This window comes from Dipodomys merriami, unplaced genomic scaffold (assembly GCF_024711535.1).
Source record: "Dipodomys merriami isolate MVZ:Mamm:240054 unplaced genomic scaffold, mDipMer1.0.p SCAF_49, whole genome shotgun sequence".
Taxonomy (NCBI): domain Eukaryota; kingdom Metazoa; phylum Chordata; class Mammalia; order Rodentia; family Heteromyidae; genus Dipodomys; species Dipodomys merriami.
In genome coordinates this window covers 5,667,666-5,691,148 of record NW_027206057.1, presented here as the reverse complement: position 1 = coordinate 5,691,148, position 23,483 = coordinate 5,667,666, and the positions used below count along the sequence as shown (strand labels likewise).

The 23,483-nt window shown below is 37.0% G+C and overlaps 1 protein-coding gene across 2 annotated transcripts in view; it reads left to right on the top strand.

Annotated features, from left to right (window-relative positions):
* Dnah7 (dynein axonemal heavy chain 7) overlaps positions 1 to 23,483 on the top strand; it is a 206,171-nt gene that overhangs the window by 170,035 nt on the left and 12,653 nt on the right. For both annotated transcript variants that reach the window (XM_069995693.1, XM_069995692.1), the window contains exons 52-61: positions 449 to 575; positions 1,467 to 1,661; positions 3,727 to 3,819; positions 6,037 to 6,213; positions 8,898 to 9,059; positions 9,935 to 10,135; positions 14,763 to 14,924; positions 17,593 to 17,778; positions 18,786 to 18,923; positions 22,732 to 22,962. In XM_069995693.1, coding sequence (XP_069851794.1) covers positions 449 to 575; positions 1,467 to 1,661; positions 3,727 to 3,819; positions 6,037 to 6,213; positions 8,898 to 9,059; positions 9,935 to 10,135; positions 14,763 to 14,924; positions 17,593 to 17,778; positions 18,786 to 18,923; positions 22,732 to 22,962 — 1,672 coding nt within the window. The remainder of the gene's footprint in view (positions 1 to 448; positions 576 to 1,466; positions 1,662 to 3,726; positions 3,820 to 6,036; positions 6,214 to 8,897; positions 9,060 to 9,934; positions 10,136 to 14,762; positions 14,925 to 17,592; positions 17,779 to 18,785; positions 18,924 to 22,731; positions 22,963 to 23,483) is intronic.

Genomic DNA, 23,483 nt, shown 5'->3' with positions numbered 1-23,483 from the left:
TTGATCTTATTTATAAAATGCAATGCATTGGAGTTTATGGAGCTGAATAAGGAAATGACTGTAGGAGAGAATCTCGGTTCAAAGCCAGTCTGTGAGACTCTTTTTTCCAATTAACCACCACAAATCTGGAAGTGGAGCTGTGGCTCAAGCAGTACAGCACTAACTTGAGCAAAAAGCTCAGGGATAGTGCTCAGGCCCTGAATTTAAGCCCCAAGATTGGAAAAAAAAATCAGTGGACAGTAAAATGCAATTCAACTGCTGTGTTTCTCCATTGCATAGCTCTCAAATTGATGTACCTAGTTAATGAAGATCCTTCATTGCTTGGGGAGTGTGGAGTAATTGACCAGAAATTTTACTAAAAGAATTTACATTCAAATGGTTTACAATGGGTTTTCTTAAGAACAGTTTTCTTTCAAGGCATAACATTTATTTTTCTGTTGTCTCTTAGACTTCAGATTCTCAAAGACCACTTCACTTACTCACTCTATGTGAACATCTGCCGGTCGCTTTTTGAAAAGGACAAGCTTCTCTTTTCCTTCTGCCTCACTGTGAATCTGCTGATCCATGACAATGCGGTCAGTGAAATGCCATCACAGGAACAGTGATTTATCAACATTCTCATTGCATGTGAATGCCTGCTTAAAATTGTAAATAGTGAAAACACAATATTAATGATTGTATAGTTAAGGCAGGGCATTTGAATAAGACTCAACGTCACAGAAGTAAACTATAAACCTAGCTCAGAATATGGTTACTGTCTCTGAAATGTACACGTTTTAGGTTAAAAATAGATGTTTCTGACTCTCATACAACATGCACATGTTTGCTAGCTATGTTTACATATGTTCTCACCAACTAATAATTTAAATGGTAATATTTTAAGATCTGTGTTAAATCCCACCATTATCTTATGTAAATTTCTGCGATTTAAAAAATCTATTGACTGAAAATATAGGAAACACTTTCAGAAGAAACACGTTGCATAGTCACTACATATTTATGTGAGACATTTTTATTTCATATATTAATGTATAAGTTAACTTCTGAAAGAATTAAAGCTTTGTTCTTTGTATTTCACATAGGAGTTTCATATTAACTCATTACATTTTAAGGAAAATAACTGAAAATGTAGCAGATTGAGGGTTTTCTTTTTACTATTTTTATAGCGGATAGGACTTTAAGGAGTCATTTTGAAAAAGATATATTTAAGTGGAATATATTCAGATTTTCATGTTTAAACTGGCCATTTGGGAGGAAAATGAATAAAATTAGTTACTGAAAATGGAACTATTTTGGATATTGGTAATAGGTTTCTCATGATTGAATACTGGGCTATCATGGTTAAGAATTTCATGGGGACCATATTTGAAACTTGTAAAGTCAGCACTCAACTCTTAAAACAGTCATAAACTAACTAGTTTATGAGGTTCCATTTGTGACTCTTTATACCACCTTGCTCTCCAAAGATAAATAAAACTGAGTGGCGATTTCTTCTCACTGGAGGAATTGGACTTGATAACCCTTTTACCAACCCTTGTGCATGGCTTCCTCAAAAGTCCTGGGACGAGATATGCCGGCTAGATGACTTATCTTCCTTCAAGAATATTCGCAAGGACTTCGCACAATTAAAAGATGAGTGGAAAGTTGTATATGATAGTTTGGTATGTTTTATGTTTATTTATTCCAAAATATTTTAATGGAGAAAATATTGTTAAATAACTCATCTTTACCTTTACATAAAAGCAAGAGTTAAATAAGTTTTAATCAACTGGTCAGATGGTAAAATACAGGTTGTAACTCATGTTATCCCCACCTTTCCAATCAGTGGCTGTATTTAAGTTTCCATTAAAACTCCTTGAAATGTATAGAAATGAAAAGACCTACAGGTCTTTTTGCAATTAGGCACCGGTGGCTCAAGCCTGTAATACGAGCTGCTCATGAGGCTTGAGATCTGAGGATCATGGTTGAAAGCTGACCCAGGGAGAAAACTCTGTGAGATTCTTATCTCCAGTTAACCACCAAAAATCTGGAAGTGAAGCTGTGGCTCAGTGATAGAGCACCAACCTTGAGCAAAAAAGATCAAGGACAGGGTTGGGAAGGTGGCTCAGTGGTAGTGTGCTTGCCTTGCATGCATGAGGCCCTGGGTTCAATTCCTCAGCACCACATAAGCAAAAAGAAAAAAAGCCGGAAGTGGTGCTGTGGCTCAAGTGGTAGAGCTCCAGCCTTGAGCTGAAGAGCTCAGGGACAGTGCCCAGGCCCAGAGTTCAGGCCCCATGACCGGACCCCCCAAAAAAAAAATCAAGGACAGTGCCCAGGCCTTGAGTTCAAATCCTAGGACTAGCATACACACACACACACACACACACACACACACACACACACACACACACACACACACAATTCTCTTTTGCATTTCTATGCCATATTTGTTCATTATCATTTTAGCTTTTTTGCAATTTAAGTAAATAAATTTTTATCAAACAGGTGTGGTTTATATTTTCTGAAGGTGGGAAACAAGCTAATATTTTTCTATTTGAAGAAAGGGACTAGGTGGTAGTTTGAAACAGTGACTTATAGATTGGTCGTGTCCATACATGAACTCACATCTTTACAATAGATCACTGTTGAGTTTCTCCTTATTAGTAATAAATGTGCATGCTTTATTTTTAATGGTACTGGAATTTGAACTCAGGGACTCATATGCAATCAGATATTTACCATTGAGCCATACCTCTAGCATTTTTTTCCTCTGTGTGTGTGTGTGCGCATGTGCGCGCGCGTGGTAGTACAGGGCTTGAACTCTCAAGTGTACCTCTACCACATGAACCACACCTTCATGTTCAGCTTTTTGCTGGTCAGATTTTCATGTCCAGACATTCTGAGTAGCTAGGTTTAGAGCTGTGAGCCACGGGTGCCTGGCTGTACTAGTTTGTTGAGGTTTTTTGGTCAGTCATGAGATCTGAACTCTGGGCCTCGGCACTTGCGCCACAGCGCCACTTCCGGCTTTTTTTCTTTTTGCTTATGTGGTGCTAAGGAATCAAACCCAGGGCCTCATGCATGCAAGGCAAGCACTCTACCACTGAGCCACCTTCCCAGGCTGCTGTACTGGTTATTTTTTTTAAGATACAGTCTCATTTCAAGCCCTGGACCTTGATTCACCTATTTTAGGCTATAGCTATACATCATAGCTGAGATGACAAGTGTGTGCCCTCACACCCAGCTTCTTTTTACTGAAAATACAGTCTTGCAGACTTTGCTGCCTGGGTTAGCCTGTAACTGTGATCCACCTGACCTCAGCCTCCTACTGAGCTGGAATGACAGGCATGAACCACTGTGCCCAGTTATTGGTTGAGACAAAGTCTTGTGTATATGCCCAAGCTGGCCTTGAACTGAAGTGCTTCTCATCTAAGTCTCCCAAGTAGCTAGCGGAACATGTATGAACCACCATTGTCTGACTACTTTTTGCTAATTTTAAATTGAAATTGAATAAACTATGTTGAGACATGGAGATGTATGATTTGAGAAACCACGTAGCTTACCCTGAAGTTGCAAAGGTATCAATGTTGACAGTAACTTTGCCTCAACTTTAATAAAGTAGTAAGATCTGCCAGGCACCCTTGATTTCACTGAGTTATTATATGTATGCTCTAAGAATGGCTTTATATGTCAAAATACTATTCCTTTTCAAACATATCTGGCACTGAGCTGCATGCATTGTCATTTTAGGATCCACACCATGAGTTGTTCCCTGAAGAATGGGAAGATAAAATGGATGAGTTTCAAAGGATGCTCATCATTCGTTGCTTAAGGCCAGACAAGGTAAATGAGAGCTTTGGAAGCAGTTCCACGAGTTCCGTCCCTTCTCTCTACACAACCCATTCCATGTGGGTTATCTGTTCCCTTATGTTCATATGGGGTTATTGTGTTTGTTTTCAAATCAGGGAACATTCTGCCCAATACATTGGTCCTCTACCTTGTAACTTTTCCATTTTCCTTGGATACACGTGCAAGTGTATAGACAAGGCTACTTACTAATATTTCTGGCTTTTCTCTCTTTCTATGTACACTTAGAGAGATTTGGGCCACAGAACCTTTTTGAGCCAAGAAAATGCACACAGAAGTGTCAAGGCATAAGCACTTAACTGCTAGTGTGAGCCTCTCTAAATCACCTTCCTGACACCAAAATTGTGGTCATGTGTTGACTTCTAAGTGCTTTAAACACTCTTGATTGCTGAGCCAGCACATGGAGGGTTGGTCACCTGCACACCTTATTTCTTTTCACAGTCAAGAAAAAAGATTTCATTGTGACGTCAGCACAATGAAGAAATGCTTGTAACTAGAGCTAAACTCAGTCTGTCCTGAAACAATTAACTAATTACCATTATCTATTCCATCATACCATGCCTTTAATATATTATTGTAAATTTATTCATACAAATATCAAAATATAAATGTTGGCATAATATTACTATTATGTAAATATTTATATGAATATTAAAAGATTATAAATATTAAAATAGGGGAAGTACCCAGGCCCAGAGTTCAAGCTCTACAACTAACAAAAACCAGGCTATTAAAAATTAATACAAATAATTATTACGATGCCATTATATTATCTAGGAACTTCAAAACCCTTTCATCTTTGTGTTACCAGGTCCTCTAATGCTTGTGGTGATTTGATGATTTTGGAATCTGTATGTTATAAAACATACCATCTATTTTGACAATATGTTTTTAAAAGGGAGTTTTCAAAATAAAAAGGTTATCAGCGTATTAGGGAAAGAATCAGTGGTTTCAGGAGCTAATATTTGAGCTTGCAGTCCATAGATCTTATTTCTTTGCCATCTCTAAGTCAAGATATTGGATGTGTCACCACAAGGTAGTGACAACTTTTGACAGTATATTTTGTTAGATCAACTCTTGTGTATTGGCAGGTGGCGGGAAGGAGGAGAGGAGTAATATCCTCTCAAAATGCAACTTCTCTCAGTGGTAACATACCACAAATGCCAGACCTTCAAAATGTTCTAGTTGAGAAAAATATAAAAGATCCTTACTGAATTACTGGTAAGATAGGCCAATACCTTACAATTAAATAGTTGATGTTTTATTGACAAAAGAAGCATACTAAACGGATTTATATTGGGGTTTGGGATGTTTGGAGCCCATTTACCATCTAAATAGCTACTATACACAGTTCTTTCCTTCTAAATGCAAACAAAAAGTAAATTAATCAGGTTTCAATAAGGAACATGTCAAATATAAGTTAATATATTTGTCTAATCTCAGATAAATCATGAAGGAATCTGCAATAAATAGAAAATTGTAAATAGAAGTCCACAAACTTCTTTCCTGCCTTTGGGAAGATGGCTGCCTAAATTAATCTATAACTTTTGTTACTGACAGATTTCATTTTACAAACTAATGCTGGCATAATATGAAATGGATCCAATTCTATTGCCTTGCATAAATAACTGGCACAGCTTCATTTACATCAGGAGGTAACAGTTCAGTCTTGGGAGCAAGCAAGATTTGTTTGATTCTAACATTAGAAGTGAAGCCGTGGCCAGATTCTGGTGTCTCACACCTGTAATCCTAGCTACTCAGGAGGCTGAGATCTGAGGATCATGGTTTAAAAGTAGACCAGGCTGGAAAGGCCATAAAACTCATCTCCAATTAACCACCAGAAGACTGGAAATTGGCACTGTTGCTCAAAGTGGAAGAGCACTAGTCTTGAGCACAAAAGCTCAGGGCCAGTACCCAGTCCCCGAGTTCAAGCCTCAGGACTAGCAAAAAATAGAGAGATGGGATCTAAAATAAGTACAGATGAACTAGTCTAAGGAGTCCCTATTGGCCAAATCAGAAACAATTAGCACCAAAAGACATAAATGTGGTAACAAACTATAAATCATTGGGGAAAAGATCTCAGAAATTCTAAGTTAATACCAATAATACATAAATAAATGCAAATATGAACATTTTTAATGTTTTTAAAGGATTTTTGAACTTTGTTGTAAATATATTTTTGTCTTTTTCTAGATTATTCCGATGCTGCAAGAATTTATAACCAACAAATTGGGCCGTGCATTTATTGAGCCACCGCCATTTGATTTATCCAAGGCATTTGGAGATAGTAACTGTTGTGCACCTCTAATTTTCATACTCTCTCCTGGAGCAGATCCCATGGCTGCCCTTCTAAAATTTTCTGATGACCAGGTATCTTACAACAGATGGAGTTATCTGATATTCTTACTGCTTTTGTAAAGGAATATTTGGTTACAATTAAAACCTTGAGGTATGAAAGAAAGGAAAAGCTGTCACTCAGTTCGTGAAAGGCTTGGGGTTCCAGAGGTTAGAAGAATCCCAAGAGAAATGATACTTAAATGACCAGTCCTCAGTCCATATGCAAATTATAAAAGGAGAATTTAGAATGGAGGGGCATTTGCTTGCATTCTGTTTGGACATCAGCATGGAACTCTGTGGCATCATTGGTACTAGGACCTGAGCTTGTGTTGACTTGGGGTGGACAGTGACTTGGTGTGATCCTGCCCCTCTCCTAGTCTCTGACTTTCTAGAACAGCTATGCATTGTAGTGACCTTGCCAGAGTAAAACATGTCTTACTATCTACATTTTTAGACATAAAAAAATTATTCAAATAAATTCATTACAGATGTTCTAATGGTATAGATAAAGCAAAAGTGTATTATTCAAATAAATTTACCATAATTATTACTCAAATCATCAAATAACTTATTAAATTATCAATTTCACTATAATAATTATTATTCAAATTATTATTATTCAAATAAATTCCCCCATAAATGGTCATATGGTATAGAAAAAGAAGAAATTATCAGTATTTGAGCATTTCTGAGTTGATTCTTTTTCCCCTTGTGGTGCAGCCACAAGGTTATTAACCTTTGTGTGGTAATGCTAGTGAATTCTTTTAAATCAACACCAACACTTATCCTGAGTGCATAACATATTAACTTTTCTAGACTTTATTATACATTTTCTCTTTAACTCTTACAGAACTTACTTAAGAAGTAATCGGTATCTGGTTATCTGTACTTCACAGGAATACTAAGGCATGTAGGCATAGCCTTTTAAAGTACTATGCTAGGCCAGTTTATACTTTAATGGACCATTTTTTGCATGGATGTAATTCTTACATTTGGGAGGATTTATTGCCTACTCTCGAACTTAGCTGTTTGTCAAAGCGTCTTGGGACATGGCTGTCATGATTGGAGGAGATGAGGTCTGAGAAGAGTTAGGGTGCTGATTATGTTGGGTCTTTTAGGCTATACCAATGACTGAGTAAAGGGGAAAAACTGGTGGGACTTTAAGTAACAAAGTGACATGATTGAATTTGTAGTTCATAAATCCATGTTAATTAATTTGAGGCATGTAATATGGAAGCAAGCCATTAGTCAGAGGGACTAGTAAAATCCAGAAAGAAGGGGAAAGACAGTAGGAGGAGGTCCAGAGTGGAAGTGGTAGAGATGTGGTAGAGATGTCTCAAAGTATTAACTGTAAGTGGATTCACTTTACTCATTCTCTGATTACTATGTAGGTACTGCTCCATGCATGCTTCATTTTCTCTCCGTACATATCTTTTTTCTTTCTTTCTTTCTTTCTTTCTTTCTTTCTTTCTTTCTTTCTTTCTTTCTTTCTTTCTTTCTTTCTTTCTTTCTTTCTTTCTTTCTTTCTTTCTTTCTTTCTTTCTCTTTTTGTTGTTGTTGTTTATGTGGCTTGAACTCAGGGACTGGGTGCGGTCCCTGAGCCTCTTTGTGCTCAAAGCTCGTGCTTTACCACTTGAGCCACAGTGCCACTTCTGGATTTGAGTGGTTAATAGGAGATAAGAATCTCAAGGAGACTTTTCTGCTTGAGATGGCTTCAAACGGCAGTCCTCAGCTCTCAGCCTCCTGACTAAGATTACAGGCATGAGCCACCAAGGCCTGGCTGCATGTCCTCACTTTCTCTACATGCATGTTCTCACTTCCTCTACATACTTCTTCCAGAAACAGCAGCAGTTAGTGACATTAAGCCATGGGTATTCAGAAAGATCCCAGTACTCTACTCTTCTGCTGCTACCACAACTTGAGGTCCCTTCCAAAGAGAAAGTCTGATAATAAATACTCTGAAAAAGAGAGAGATTACAAAGCCACAAATGAATTGGAATTGAGTAGAACTAAATTCCGGAGAAGCATTCTCAGAGAACTTTCAAAGTAACCTTTTAAATGGGAATCAATGGTTAATTTGTTTTTATTTTTTTTTCTTGGTTGTGGGGCTCGAACTCAGGACCTGAACACTATCCCTGAGCATTTTTGCTCAAAGCCAGCGCTCTGCCACTTTGAGCCACAGCACCACTTTCGGTTTTCTGGTGGTTAACTGGAGATAAGAGTCTCACAGCCTTTCCTGCCCAGGCTGGATTTGAACACTGATCCTCAGATCTCAGCCTCCTGCACAGCTAGGATTATAGGTGTGAACCACTGACACCCTTCTCTTAATTTTATGCAGTAGCCAAATTAGTTAAAATCTACTAAACACCAGCCTGAACAAGCTCATTTATGCATTCATATTTGTCTGTTAAGCTTTGGATTTTAGGAATTGCTATGAGACAGCCAATCCTCTTCATTTTCTTGTTGCTCTAAAGGTCTTCTTAATATATTTTTCTGTGTTATTTCAACACTCAAAGACCTAAAGAGTTTTCTACTTGTTACCATAATTGTTCCCTATATGCTGACTTTTCATCTGTTTGCTACTCTAAAATGCTTATATTTGAAAATTTGGGCAATGTTAATGATTACTCTTTAACAGTTTAATAGTTTTATAATAATAATATTGATTCTTCTGAAAACATGATGTTAAATAGCATCTTTATTGTTCTTGTACACAGGGGTATGGAGGCTCAAAACTTAGCTCATTATCTCTTGGTCAAGGCCAAGGGCCTATCGCTATGAAGATGGTAGAAAAAGCTGTCAAAGAAGGAACATGGGTGGTTCTTCAGAACTGCCACCTTGCCACCTCTTGGATGCCAACCCTAGAGAAAGTCTGTGAGGTAAAAATGGAAGTGTATATTTATTTCCTAGATTATATTCCTTCAAGCTAATAGGGGGAATGCATGTCATTCAAGGCCCTTCTTCCCAACCTCTAATTTGAAGGATTGCATCTTACTGGCAAGGCAGGATCACAGGAGGGATGGGCTTGAATGCAGAGGTGATGAGGGGGAACATAAGAAGGCACACAGACCTTACTAGATTTCCCTTAATACAGCCAAGGGTGCATCCAATGAGATGAGAAGATCCCTAATTCAGAGGACTAGACTCACAGATGAGAAGCAATCATAGGAGAGACATAGCCTAATTTAACTTTTGCAGCAGTACACCAGGCCCATGGTAGTATACCTAGGCCTTATATAATTGTGCTAATTAAAGCTTTACTATTAACCTCTATTGTTCAAGGCTGACCCCTTAATCAAATAGAACTAACAGTGATCATTTCTGATGATTTGGGATATACCAATCCTGCTTACTCTTTAAAATATGCTCTTATATTTTTAAATCCCTGCTTGGCTTAAATGGACCTGATTTCACTGTGTACTTTCATAGCCTGGCCACAGCAAGAACATTTCAGTGACAACAGTGCAGATGGAGAAATTTGGGGGTGTCCTCATTTTTGGCCGAGCATTATAGTTATATGGGTTAATTTATCCAGGAGAAGGGCAACACTGGATCCCCTTAGAGGGACGCTCTTTGGTTCAGAGGCAGAAACAGAATTTAAGGCTTTGGCAAAAAAAAAAAAAAAAAAAAAATGTGACTAATCTCCACTATGTATGAATGCTTCTTCTGTCAACCTTTCTCTTACCCATATTATCTTACTTTGTTTCTTGGGGTTTTACTTACTCTTTTTGTTTCTGATTCATTTTTCTTCCAGGAGTTAAGCCCAGAAACAACACATCCTGATTTCCGACTTTGGCTGACCAGTTACCCATCTCCAAATTTCCCTGTGTCCGTACTGCAGAATGGCGTGAAAATGACCAATGAAGCCCCGAAAGGTTTACGGGCTAATATCATCCGATCATACCTCATGGACCCAATCTCTGACCCCGAATTCTTTGGCAGCTGCAAAAAGCCTGTTAGTAATGGCTAAGTCTTGTTACCTCAGCCCTGTGAAGCAGTTCAAGTGGCCTCTGGTGATCAGGAGGTGTGCGCCGAGTAAAACTACAAATTAAATCGGCCACTTGCACTGCGGTGCAGTTGATTTTGATTACTGATTATTGACTGTGCTGAAGTCAATTTTATTAATATTTGATTTTAATTTTAGCACCAGCCTCACTCCTGCTCAGCTAAGATCTTATGGGGTGTCATTAATAATGTAGCTTCCTATTTAGAAAGTCAGCTGTAAGCCATTCCCAGTACAAATCTGCAAGGTTGGAGAATCTCGTTTCAGGATATTAACTGAGCTCTTTGCTATTCACAGCCATATCTCTAAATTAAAACATAAAAGCATTTCCCCCGTATAACCATAATGAGAACCAAAATGATTCTCCTTTTTGATGGATGGGACTCATAAGGGTCTTCTTCAGCATCACCAGGCACGTAGGGAAAACCCCCCACTGCTTTCATGATTACAATTCTGTGTGAATGTCTGTGACCTAAAAGTGTTTCACAGTGTTTTGCCATAATTAAAATGGAAGATTTTCTTTTTAAAAGGGGTTATGAACCTTAGTAAGTTTTGCTATTAAAAGACTTAACATTCTTGGTGTCCAAATATGAGTTAAGTGCATATCAAACGAAAATATCAAAAAAATGAAGAAGTACTTTCATTAAACAAAAGCTTGGACACTAGCGAAAAGAAAGTTCCTATATTCATAACTAAGTCAAATTTTATCCCAAGCTTCCAAAACCTGTTGTACAACTGGTTTTTTTGCATTGATTAGGCTCAGAGAGAACAAATGACTCTCACTTTGGTGGTGAGGGCATTTCTGAATACAGTGGATGGACAGAGCCTCTCTGTTTAATGTACTTAAATCTTCTTTTCTTCTACATCAAGTTATCTCCAGCACTGGTCATAGATTTTGGCAGTCCAGGAATTTACAAAACATCAAAGCCCAAACCAAACTCTCCTAAAATACCAAAGCGCAGACCCTTACATATTTTCTGTTTAAACTTGTTTGTTTGAAACTAATTTTAAACTTATGAAAGCATTGTAAATATAAGTACAGCACAAGAAATGCCCCTATATCCTTTGTCTGCATTCACTTCTTGTTAATGCTTTATCCTATTTGCCTTAGCATTTATGTATGTTCCTCCCCCCCCCGCGTGTGTGTATGTGTGTGTGTGTGTATGTGTGTGTGTGTGTGTGTGTATGTGTGTGTATGTGTGTGTATGTGTGTGTGTGTGTGTGTGTGTGCGCACATAATCAGTCATCTGACAATATCCATGGATGATGAGTTCTAGGATCTCCCTCCGCTGGCAAAAGCTGAAGATACTGAAGTTTCTTGTGGAAAATGACATAGTGTTTACATATAAATTACACACTTCCCTTTGTATACTTAAAGTTGCCTCTCCATTATTTATAACACACAATACATTGTAAATACTAAGCCAATTGTTATATTGTCCTTCCTTGTTTAGGGAATAATGATAAGAAAAATCACAATCTTTCTCTTGAATATTTTTGATATGACATGTTTGAATCTGTGAATATAGAACCAGCAGGAGATACAGAGTCCCATTGTGTACATACACACACACACACACACACACACACACACACACACACACACACACACACACATACATACACACAAAGGCAGTACTTGGATTTGAACTCACAGCCTATTCCTGCTAGTCAGATACTTTATTGCTGAGCCATGCCTCCAGCCCATTTTTTGCATGTTTTTTTTTTTTTTTTAGATAGGATCTTACTTCTTGCTCAGTGTGTTTCTGGATGAAGATATGCCTACTGCCTATCACAGCTAAGATAACAGGTGTGCACTACCATTCCATCTATGAACTAAGAAGTCTCCACAAGCTCCATCAAACCATAATCCTCTTGTTCTTGGCATCACAAGTAGCTAGGCTTACAAATGTAAGCTAGTGGTGGCCAAGTATTTTTAATAATAGGGATATTATCATAGTATAGTTTTTCCCTTTAGTAAATTTAACAGAGATGCACTAATGTGATTAATCTACCATTCATATTCTATTATTATATGCTAATGCAAGAATGTCATTTGGAACATTTCTCCTGTCCATGAATACATGTTGCATTTCTTTGCTATCTGTCTAGTTAGTTAGCTAGATAGTTCATTTGTTCGTTTTGGGACCTTGTGCATGCTAGGCAAATGCTGATCTACACCCTCAGCACTGTTTTGCCTCCTTGACCTGGACATACCTTTAGCTTTTCTTTACGACACTGGCATTTCTGAAGGACTTATTTCCTCCTTTAAAAAAAATAAACTTTCTTGCATTTGAGGTATGTTTGATGTTTTATCATGATTACGTTCAGATTATTTATTCATTCTAAGCCAAAACACTAAGGTCACTAAGTATGACCTTTGAATGTCACATCTACAGGTATATGATGTTCTTTGCCCCTAATTGATCTTGCTAATTTTTAGCATTGCTAGTTTTTATCATTGGAACCAAATATTTACTGATTTCTCCATTGTGTAATGATATTTTCTTCCTTTCAACTAATAACCAGCCTGTGGAGAGATATTTTAGGACAATGAAATATTTTGTTCCTCATCCACACTCAGCCCCCATCCTGATTAATATCCATTCACGTATCTTGAGTGATTGAGTTAATCCTATAATGATTGCAAAGCAATTACGTCCCAACTGCAGACTCAGCATGTGTTATGCTTGATACTCTATGCAATAGTTCTTCCTACCTTCACATTTATTTATCTATTATTGATATTGACTTAGAGTTTCTGAGATCTTTTCCCCGATGGTAATTTTGTTATCACATTTAGGTCTTCTGGTGCTGTTTCTGATTTGGCCAATAGGAACTCCTTAGACTAGTTCATCTGTACTGACTTCAGATCCCATCTCTCTCTTTTGTGCTTAAACTCAGGGCCTGCGTACTGTCTGTGTGCTCAAGGCTAGTGCTCTTCCACTTTTAGCCACAGCTTCATTTCCAGCTTTTTGGTAGTTAATTGGAGATAGAGTTTCATAGGCTTTGTTGCTCAGACTGGCTTTGAACCACGATCCTCAGATCTCAACCTCCTGAGTAGCTAGGATTACAGAGGTGAACCAGTGCCCAGCTCCTATCTCTTAAAAAAATCTTTATTATTAGCACCTTACTTTCTGATATAAGATGCTCTAGACTCATCTTGTACCTATTCTGCACCAGTCATAGACCAACCGTTTTTCTGAAAAGCACCATTTACTTGCATTGGAGATCATGGTTGTTGGATGAGCTCATTGCTACTATATTGTGTTTGGTTCATTAGAGAGAACTTGATAATATGTACATGTTTACATATATTCAAATGTCCAGATATTTGAGCATATGTGTGTGTGTGTGTGTGTGTGTGTGTGTACGCAAGTACATGTATATGTGTGTATATGCAAAGATATATGTTAGAAGTGATTGATTCACAACAATACTTTTTTTTTGTCAGTTGTGGGGCTTGAACTCTGGGCTTGGTCACTGTCCCTGAGCTCTTCAGCTCAAGGCTAGCACTCTACTGCTTGAGCCACAGCGCCACTTCTGGTTTTCTAGTGGTTTATTGGAGATAAGAGTTTCCTGCCCCGGCTGGCTTTGAACCGCGATCTTCAGATCTCAGCCTCCTGAGTAGCTAGGATTACAGGCGTGAGCCATTGGTGCCTGGCTTGCACCAATATTTCTTGTTTCAGGGTATCTTCCCAAAGTTGGTTTTTTTTGCATTCTTTTTAAAAAAATTTTTTATTGTAAAGATACTGTATAGAGGGGTTACAGTTACATGATTTTGCTTTTCTTTATTCCATATTTATGTGTACCTTCCTCTACATTGAGAAATCTGGCTTTCAGTCACACCCATACAATAATTAATTTGATCAGTTTTCTGATATAGTCAATAGAGTTCTAGAATTAGCGCAGCATGCTATATACTTCATTTTCTTTAGTTAAATTTGTGTTACCTTTCTTTTGTCAAATTGTAGGACTTTGGTCTCTCATTATCCCTCCTTTGGTTAAATTTGTACAATTTTTCTTTTGCCTCCTATTTTTCTCTTTCAATTTGGTTCTAATTCCTTCTCACTAGCTTGAGCTTAGAAAGTAGACTTCATACTGTCCTTTCAGTTGTAAGGCGACTGAGCTTCCAGGCAGCAGTTACTGTGTCCGAGGAAATCACAATCACTCAAGCTCTATTGTGACCACTTGTGTGGCTTCTAGAGCTGTCTAATTGGCTCCAATTATCTCCTGTAAAATGTCTCCACGGTTCTCTGGTACTACCCACTGGAACTCATCATTCTTGCCTGTGATGTTTTAGTTGGAACCTCCAAAATTCTATAAAGTAACATTGAATTAAATGAGCCCATTATGTTTCACAAACATATGGTGCACAAAGCAATGTGTGTCAACTGGACATGTTTACATATGTGCATATTTTTGCTTGAAGAGTCTGTTTGAGTTATGCTTTGGTATGACTATATACCTACCTGTGCTATTTATAAATAAGGAATTTAATTGCTCTTATTTTAAAATATGATATATAAAATGTAATGTGAGGAAAAATAACAATGTGGCCAAATTTTTCTCATTATAGGAGGAATTTAAGAAATTGCTTTATGGCCTCTGTTTCTTTCATGCTTTGGTACAAGAGAGACGGAAATTTGGACCACTGGGATGGAATATTCCTTATGAATTCAATGAGACTGATCTGAGAATCAGTGTACAACAACTCCACATGTTCCTGAACCAGTATGAGGTATCATAAAAATCACAGCAAGGACATTACCTTATTTTTTTTGCTCTTTATCATGTTGTAAGTATTTGTATAGTGAGCAGGGACTGCTGATTAATTCTGTTCTTATAAAATAAATTGCAGGGTAGATCCCAACAGCTCATTAAACAGTACTTTACTATAACAGCATATTATAACTGCTCTGGTAGGTAGTTAGGATGTCAGTTTGTCTCTTAGGACTCTATATTTTATCATTTATTTTGACACATAAACAGTGGTGGAGGTCTGAAAAGTAATGGTATCATATTTATTTTGAAAATGACTTGAGAACATAAGTCAACCGGGCTCCAAATTGGGGGACAAGGGGGAAGGAAAGACCAATTTCCTTCTTTTCTGGAGCATGACTTTGTTTTTATAGAAATGGCATTATATTTTCATTCCAGAGTTTCTTTGGACCAGTTGTCAGGAAAACAAACTAGTTCAGCCAGCAGTGTTAAATCTGAAACACAGATTCTGAAAGGCAGCCAAACAACCCAATGTCACATCAACCACATCTCTTCCTCTACAACCCTCATACCCCCTCCTGCCCCTCGCTTTCCCCCCCCCCACGGGCATCCCCACACTACACATGTAGACCCAGGGACATGCTTACTATTGGATTTTTAAATGTGTTTGCACCCTTGATCGACTTTTTTTTGTTAAGTTAAATCAAATATCTATAAAAATATGGAAAATGAGTCATCTAAATTTTGGCAGAACTGGAAACCCTAACAAAATCATTCAGTTAATAAGGTATCAAAAAAACTTTATTATTTTTAAAAGGTTTGCAAACAGGAGGGAACCAAAAAAAAGCAAAGGTGAAGCTTAGCATTAAATACACAGAACCCAAGAGGCTACAGAGACACGTGAGATATCATTGAGCTTCTGCGTCTCATTGGATGAATTCTTATTTTCTATTAAAATGGAACAAATTTAGAAAATGACTTGAGACCATATTGAGACTATATCGAGTGAAATATTCAAATAAATATAAATGTGATTAATTTATTTTTAAGGTAAAATTTACATATAAGTAACATACACAATCCAGGAAAATGTGCAATTATAAAGTACCTGAGGAAATATTTGAACTGAAATAATACATTTTACTACAGAAAAAATAATTCAGTAATTTGTTGTAAATACCTGGAGAGCATATTTTGAATTGAAATACAATCTGTAGTGAAGAATCAGTTTAAAAATATGCAGGCAAAACCTTACGTGGTGGTACACGCCTGCAATTCCAGCACTTGGGAGGCTGACGGAGTTGGATCAAGGATCTGAGGCCAGCCTTTGCTACATAGCAAGACCTCTTCTCAAGAAAGAAAAAACAAAAACAAAAAACAAGTTGGGCGCTGGGCACTGGTGGTTGTGCCTGTAATTCTAGCTGCATAGGAGGCTGAGAGCTGAGGATCATAGTTCAGAGCTTTTGTGGACTGGAATGTATGAGGGAGACTCTTATTTCCAATTAACTGTCAAAAAGCCAGAAGTGGAACTGTGGTTCAAGTTGTAGAGCACCACCAGCCTTGGATAAAAAAGACTAAGGCACAATGCCAGGCTGTAGTTTAAGCCCTGGTAACATGATATATATATATATATATATATATATATATATATATATATATGTATGTATATTATATATATACACACATTATATATGTATATAAATAAAACATTATATATTATATATACATATATATATTTAATGTGTGTGTGTGTGTGTGTGTGTGTGTGTGTGTGTGTGTGTGTGTGTGTGGTTTTTAAAGAGCTCAATGGTAGGGCATTTGTGCAGCGTGCATATGGTCCTGGGTTCAGCTGCTCACAGTCACTGCCTAAGAAAGGGTCTAGATATGCAAGGCTAGTTTAACATTTTAAAATCATCACATCCACAAGCTAAATTTAAAAAAAAATCACATGTGTCAGTACATATAGAAAAGGGCATTGACAAATCCAGCATTCATCATAAAAAAAAAGATTCTTAGTAAACTAGAAATAGAGGGAAACTTACCAACTTGAAAAAGGGTATCTACAAAAACAAGATAGCTAACATCATTCTTTAATGTTATTCAGTATGACTGGCTTCATTAGCAGCAAGCAATTAGAAGCAATTGCTCCCTTTGTTAAAAGGGAGCAATTTTTAGACACACACTCACACAGGGAAGAAGGCCTTGTGAAGATGGTGGCAGAGGCTGGAATTCCACTGCCACAATTAATAGAGAATATATATAAAAGAATTATATGACCGCAAACGTGTCTGTGTGTGTGTGTGTGTGTGTTTGTGTGTGTGTGTGTGTGTGTGTATTTGTGTGTTTGCCAGTAATGGGGCTTGGACTCAGGACTTCACACTCTCACTTGACTTTTTCAATGAAGTCCGGTGCTCTACTATTGGATCTATAGCTACACTTCTGGCTTTTTGGGTAGTTAGTTGGAGATCGGAGTCTCACAGACTTTTCTGCCCAGGCTGGATTTGAACCCTGAACTTCAGACTTCAGCCTCCTAAGTAAGTAGGATTATAGGTGTGAGCCACCAGTGCCTGGTTTTATTATTGCAAACTTTGGGTAACATGTTTACTAATAAGTGTCAACAATAAACACAATTTCATGTAATTTGATACTGATAATTACTAGCTGGTGACTTGCGCTCTTAATTTTAGGAACTGCCTTATGATGCTCTGCGGTACATGACTGGTGAATGCAACTATGGGGGCCGGGTGACGGACGACTGGGACAGGCGCACCCTGCGCAGCATTCTGAACAAATTCTTCAATTCAGAACTAGTCCAGAATCCAGAATACAAGTTTGACTCAAGTGGCATCTATTTTGCCCCTCCTTCTGGTGATGTAGGTGTGCCCTTTGAGAAACCTGAAAGCAATCCCAGCCAGAGCTTAGGTCACTGGTACGGTAGACCAAGTCAATACGAGGTATTCAGGCAAAGTCACCAATGACTAATTGTCTGGTGTGGGGGAAAAGATAGATAGATAGATAGATAGACAGATAGATAGATAGATAGATAGATAGATAGATAGATAGATAGATAGATAGATAGATAGATAGATAGATAGATAGATAGACAGACAGATAGATAGATAGATAGATAGATAGATAGATAGATAGATAGATAGATAGATATGCACAGCTGTGTTATAAAACCACCAATAACCAAACCTCTTTTGCCATACACAGTTAGGGATGTTTGCATATGATTTTCTGATCACCAGGAAAGCATGGAATTTTTAAACATAATATATAATTTTAAAACATAAAGTATGTAAAATATGAAATGTGCATGCATGTGCATAAAAAGATGCAAATAGTGTTTTCAGATAATAAAATTTCCAATAATTATTACTTTTATGAATTAGGCACATTTGAGTAAACTGGAAATAATAACAATAATAATCACTGTTACTATTATTAGTTTTTTGAGACAGGATTTCTCTATGTAGCCCAGGGTGGCCTCAAACTTGCTTCCTTCTTGTTCAACCTCCAAGTATTAGGATAATAGATTTATACTATTATGTTCAATTCAGAAATGATTGTTTTTATTGTGATTAATTGCCATCAGGAAAATGCACTGCATAAATTTCTCAAGAAGAAATTTCTAATTCAAGTTAGAAGTCCCTTTCATTAAAAAACCCATTCCAACTGAATGGTACATTGCCTTTTGTTAAAAAAAAATCAAATCTCGTTCATATTGTGGCCCAGGCAGAAAGAACATGAAAGCATTCAGATTGCAGCCTCACAGGCTCATCCATGCAAATGTTAACTCTTGAAAATTATCTCTTTTCCACTTAAAATTCTACCATGCAACTGATTTTTTTAACCTGACTTTAATTTATCTTTGCAGCACAAAAGCTACATTGAATACACAAAGACTTTGCCATTGACCCCGTTACCAGAAATCTTTGGGATGAATGCCAATGCAGATATCACTAAAGATCAGTCAGAAACTCAGTTGCTGTTTGATAACATTCTTCTTACACAGGTGCGTGATCTGTGCAGGACCTGGTTCCTGAGCCATAAGAGATGTTCCTTGGAGCCTTTATGCCAGCACATGAGAGCCCTCTGGCACCATTCTCTCAAGTAGAGTCGCATTTAAAGGAAAACAAAATACACACATACTCACATACAATCCATATAGATTAAACAATAGCATACATGAACATGTGGATTTTTTTTCATCTACTTTTGGAATATTTGAGTATCATCCTCCATATAGAATTATGGTTTATCTGTATTACATAAGCTTGAATCAAAATATATGGTAAATATATTTGTGTGTGTGTGTGTGTGTGTGTGTGTGTGTGTGTGTGTGTGTGTCTGTCTGTCTGTCTATCTGTCTATCCTGGGGCTTGAACTCAAGGTCTGGGCGCTACCCCTGAGATTTTTTTTCTCAAGGCTAGTGCTCTACCAATTGAGTCACAGTTCTACTTCTATCTTTTTCTGTGTATTTTATTGGAGATACGAATATTATAGAGTTTCCTGCCTAGGCTGGCTTTGAATCATGATCCTCAAATCTCAGCCTTCTGAGTATCTAGGATTATAGGCGTAAGCTACCAGTATCTGGTTCCTTTTCAGTTTTTTTAAGGTTGAAAATAGAGTTTTATACTCAGTACTGCCAAAACAAATTCCCAAAATATACTTGGGTAGCAGTTTGAAAACAGAATGTGTCTAGAATTTTACCTAGTTTATAGTCTGTTACTAATTCAACAGCAATTAGTTGTAATGATTCATCTTTATAAAATATTGCAGAGTATTTTATTTCATTTATATAGAAATAGTTCTTTTCACACTAATATTATGCAAGATTGCCTGATGTATGAGGCCCAAAATGCAGCAGGAAGTATAAGTGAGCTGGGTGCTAGTGGCTCACATCTATGATCCCTGAAAAGACTGGGTTCTTAGTTCACAATTCAAAGCCAGCTCAGGCAGGCAGCTCCATTTAACCAGCCCAAAACCAGAAGTGGAGGTGGAGCACATCAGCAAAAAAGCCATCCAAGAGCAAGAGTATGAGGTCCTGAGTTCAAGCCCAAGTACCAACAGGGGGAAAAAAATGTACAAATAAATTTAAAAGGTTAGAAGAAAGATTCATCTGATTGTTGGTAGGCCCAGGAAGGAAGAAGAATCATTTATTTAAAACATTGTGGGCATAAATCAGTACATCTGAATGAACACCAGCCAATCTTGCTTGTCAGGATTCTTTTAGAAGATACACTCACTTGTTTCTTTTCATTTATGAAAGCAAATTAATCCACCTGGCTAGAGTTCTCTTGTATTATATAGAGTTTTAATAGACTAAGGATAAATGGTCAGTCAAGAGGATTATCTAACTGAATTCTGATTTATTTTTTGTGGGCATTTAGAGTAAAATAATAATGACCAATATTTATGTTATATAGTCCTTACCATGCATTGTTCTAAGCTTATATAACAATGTGATTCTTATATCAGGTGGGGAATATTATCACTACCATTTTACAGCTAGAAAATTGAAGCACAGAAAGATGAAATACTTAAGCCAAAATCAGCTGATACCATTTGAAGACAGACTCATGGCTAACCAATGGGGCTATCCCCAGTTGTGCTTCAGAGCTTGTGATTTGGACTGCTGTCCTCTGCTTTCTACCTCCATTCACAAAACGAGAAGGCAGGGCATCCAAGCTGCTGAAAAGCTGAAAATGAAGAGGATGTTGTGGGGTGCTGTTTTTGGTGATGGAGTTTGTGACACTTGTATTTCTAACCTACTCTTGAATGACATTTTCTAATAAGGCAAAAGGGACACATTGATGACACTAAAACCTCTTATTATTGCAGTGGGCATAAAGGCATTGGAACAAACATGAATAAGTAAACTTTAGGAACATTAGGTGCATGCAAAACACAATGGTCTTACAATGGGACATTTACAGTGTCTTTTGGCTTTATTTAAATGTGATGGTATGTGTCCCATTACAGAACATATAAAATAGTGGGCTCATTCCAACAGAAAATGAGTCAGAACCAAACAAATAAGTTTAAATACACAAGGGATATCTTCTCAGTATGTGATAAACCAAGCTATTTCAATATCCTCAAACCTAGTCTGACACATGTGAGTCTAGTAATGGCTAAGGTCCCTTCTTAGAACACAATCCAGAGGCAAAGAAAACTACAGATCTTGGAAAGCAAATTAATGATGATAATACTTTTGCATTAGCAAATTTAACTGACACATCTGAGAAAAAAGACTGAGGTATCATCATTAGAATGTAATTTTTGCAGAGGTATTTTACTTATATTTAATCATTATACTCTATTTTGAGTAGGTAGATTGTTTCAACTTAACTCATTATAAGACTAACATGGGTAGAGATTTTCTTAAAAGGTTGCACTGTGTGATGTCTCCTTAAAAATAAATTCCTATTACCTTTATTTAATTAAAGAAAAATAACCCTTAGATGATTTCAAGTGGCAATTGTTTTCCTTTAGGTGATACCTAAGAAAAAAAGCAGTCTAAAAGGGAAGCTGACTAAAAAAAGCAATTACAAATAAATAGAATCCAGTTGCTCTTCTTTTAATCTTTAATATCAACTGGATACTACTTTCATAAACTTGCCAACACAATTATGTGATTATAATATGTGAGAAATAGATCTGTATTATTAAAATATTTTTACTTGTTTGATGGGTTATAGGCCTAGAGTTTTTGGTTATTTGGGAACATGCAGTTCTTGCTAAAAATTAATATAGTCCCTTATATCACATCAAATACAGATGTATCCCTCCCTAAATGCTGTGGAAATAAATACTTCACTACTGTAGATCAAATATTTTTTATTCTCTGATTTATGTATTTAGTTGTAAATCAAATACCTTAGAATAATAATGAGAGGTTATTATATGGATAGATCTCATTTTTACTAACATAATTAAAACTATCCAGCACTTAATTATTTTATTGTACAATTTTATAAGATCTTATAGTGGTATATAGTAGCTAAATTGAAGCTTAAGGAAAAGTAACAGTTAATATTTATGGAATAGATTTATAGAATCTTTAGTAATTATAGCAACCAGAAAACATAAAATCTGAATGAAAACTAAACAGAATTTTCCTTTGGATTGGAAATGTGAGGTATATTTTATTCTAGTAGTGCTTATTTTCTCTATACCCAGAGACACATACCTGCATATATTTGTGCTAAGATTTAAAGAGCTTTTCCAGAAAAATATAGATTCATTTGCACAATGCCATTATAAACATAAAAAACAAAAATGGAATTGAAATTCTTCTTTGCTTCCAACGTGAATTACTAAAGTCTGTCTTTTCTCCATAAGTCTTCCAATTCCTTAAGCGACAAACTTGTTTTCCTTGCCCTACAGGTTCAAGGAGAAAACTATATCTCTACTTTTGGCAACCAGCCTGCACCAGAGTTATTAGCAAATATATTTTGTAGCAAGCTTATTCAATGCATGATCATATTTCCTCCTGTGGGATTTAATTCTAATCATCTGTTGGTCAACTCTGCCACTGTGAATGCCTTTCCCTATCTGCAATATCCAATCCTTCTCCTCTACCCCAAATCTATCGTATATTTCCTTTCTCCACACCTTCTTTTGCCCCTGGAAATGTGATATGCTCTTCCTCTCCTTTTCACAGTCATTTTCTCCAAAATGCTTATCTCCAACATCCTACCCTTCTTCTGTGGAGAGGGATCATAGATAAAATGACTTATCTCACAGGGTTTGGTTTTTCTTTTCAGCTATTCTTAGCCCTTGATGAAAGTTTTTGAGTAATAGTTTGGATTTTTCAGTCCCGAGCATCAGGAGCTGGTGCAAAATCATCTGATGAAGTAGTAAATGAGGTCGCCAGTGACATCTTGGGAAAACTTCCGAACAACTTCGATGTTGAGGCTGCGATGAGGAGATACCCAACCACTTACACCCAGAGCATGAACACCGTGCTTGTCCAAGAGATGGGCCGGTTCAATAAGTTGCTGAAGACCATAAGAGAGTCATGCATTAATATCCAAAAAGCAATCAAGGTAAGGGGGAATACACAAAACAAGCCTGGAATTAAGCATAGTATTTATTTAACAAAAATGTATGAGGCACAGATGCTGTGCAAGCACTGTTCTTTGTTCTAAGGATAGGAAAAAAAAAAACCTCTCTGCTCATTAGGAGTTACAAAGTTTTTTGGATAAAAATTAATAAGCAGGTTAAATGTTTGTACTGACTAGCAGTAGTTTGTTAGGATATACGCTGAGACATAAAGCGTTTTTAAAAAATATAAGTATCTACACACTCATAAGATGATGCTCTAGTGAGAGCATCAAAGAAGCAAATACACACATAATTTTGGTAAGTGCCAAAATTTTATTTCTATAAAACCAGATAAGGGGTAGAAAATGGTGTGTGGGAACCTCTTTCTGTCAGCTAAGCCAATCCTTCAAAGAGCTGACCTTTGGGGAGAGACCTACCTGAAGTGAAAGGGAATGCCATGGACTACAGAGTTAGAGCATTTCAGGCAGAGGACTTGACAAGAAAGGAGCCGCCACGGGGTCTT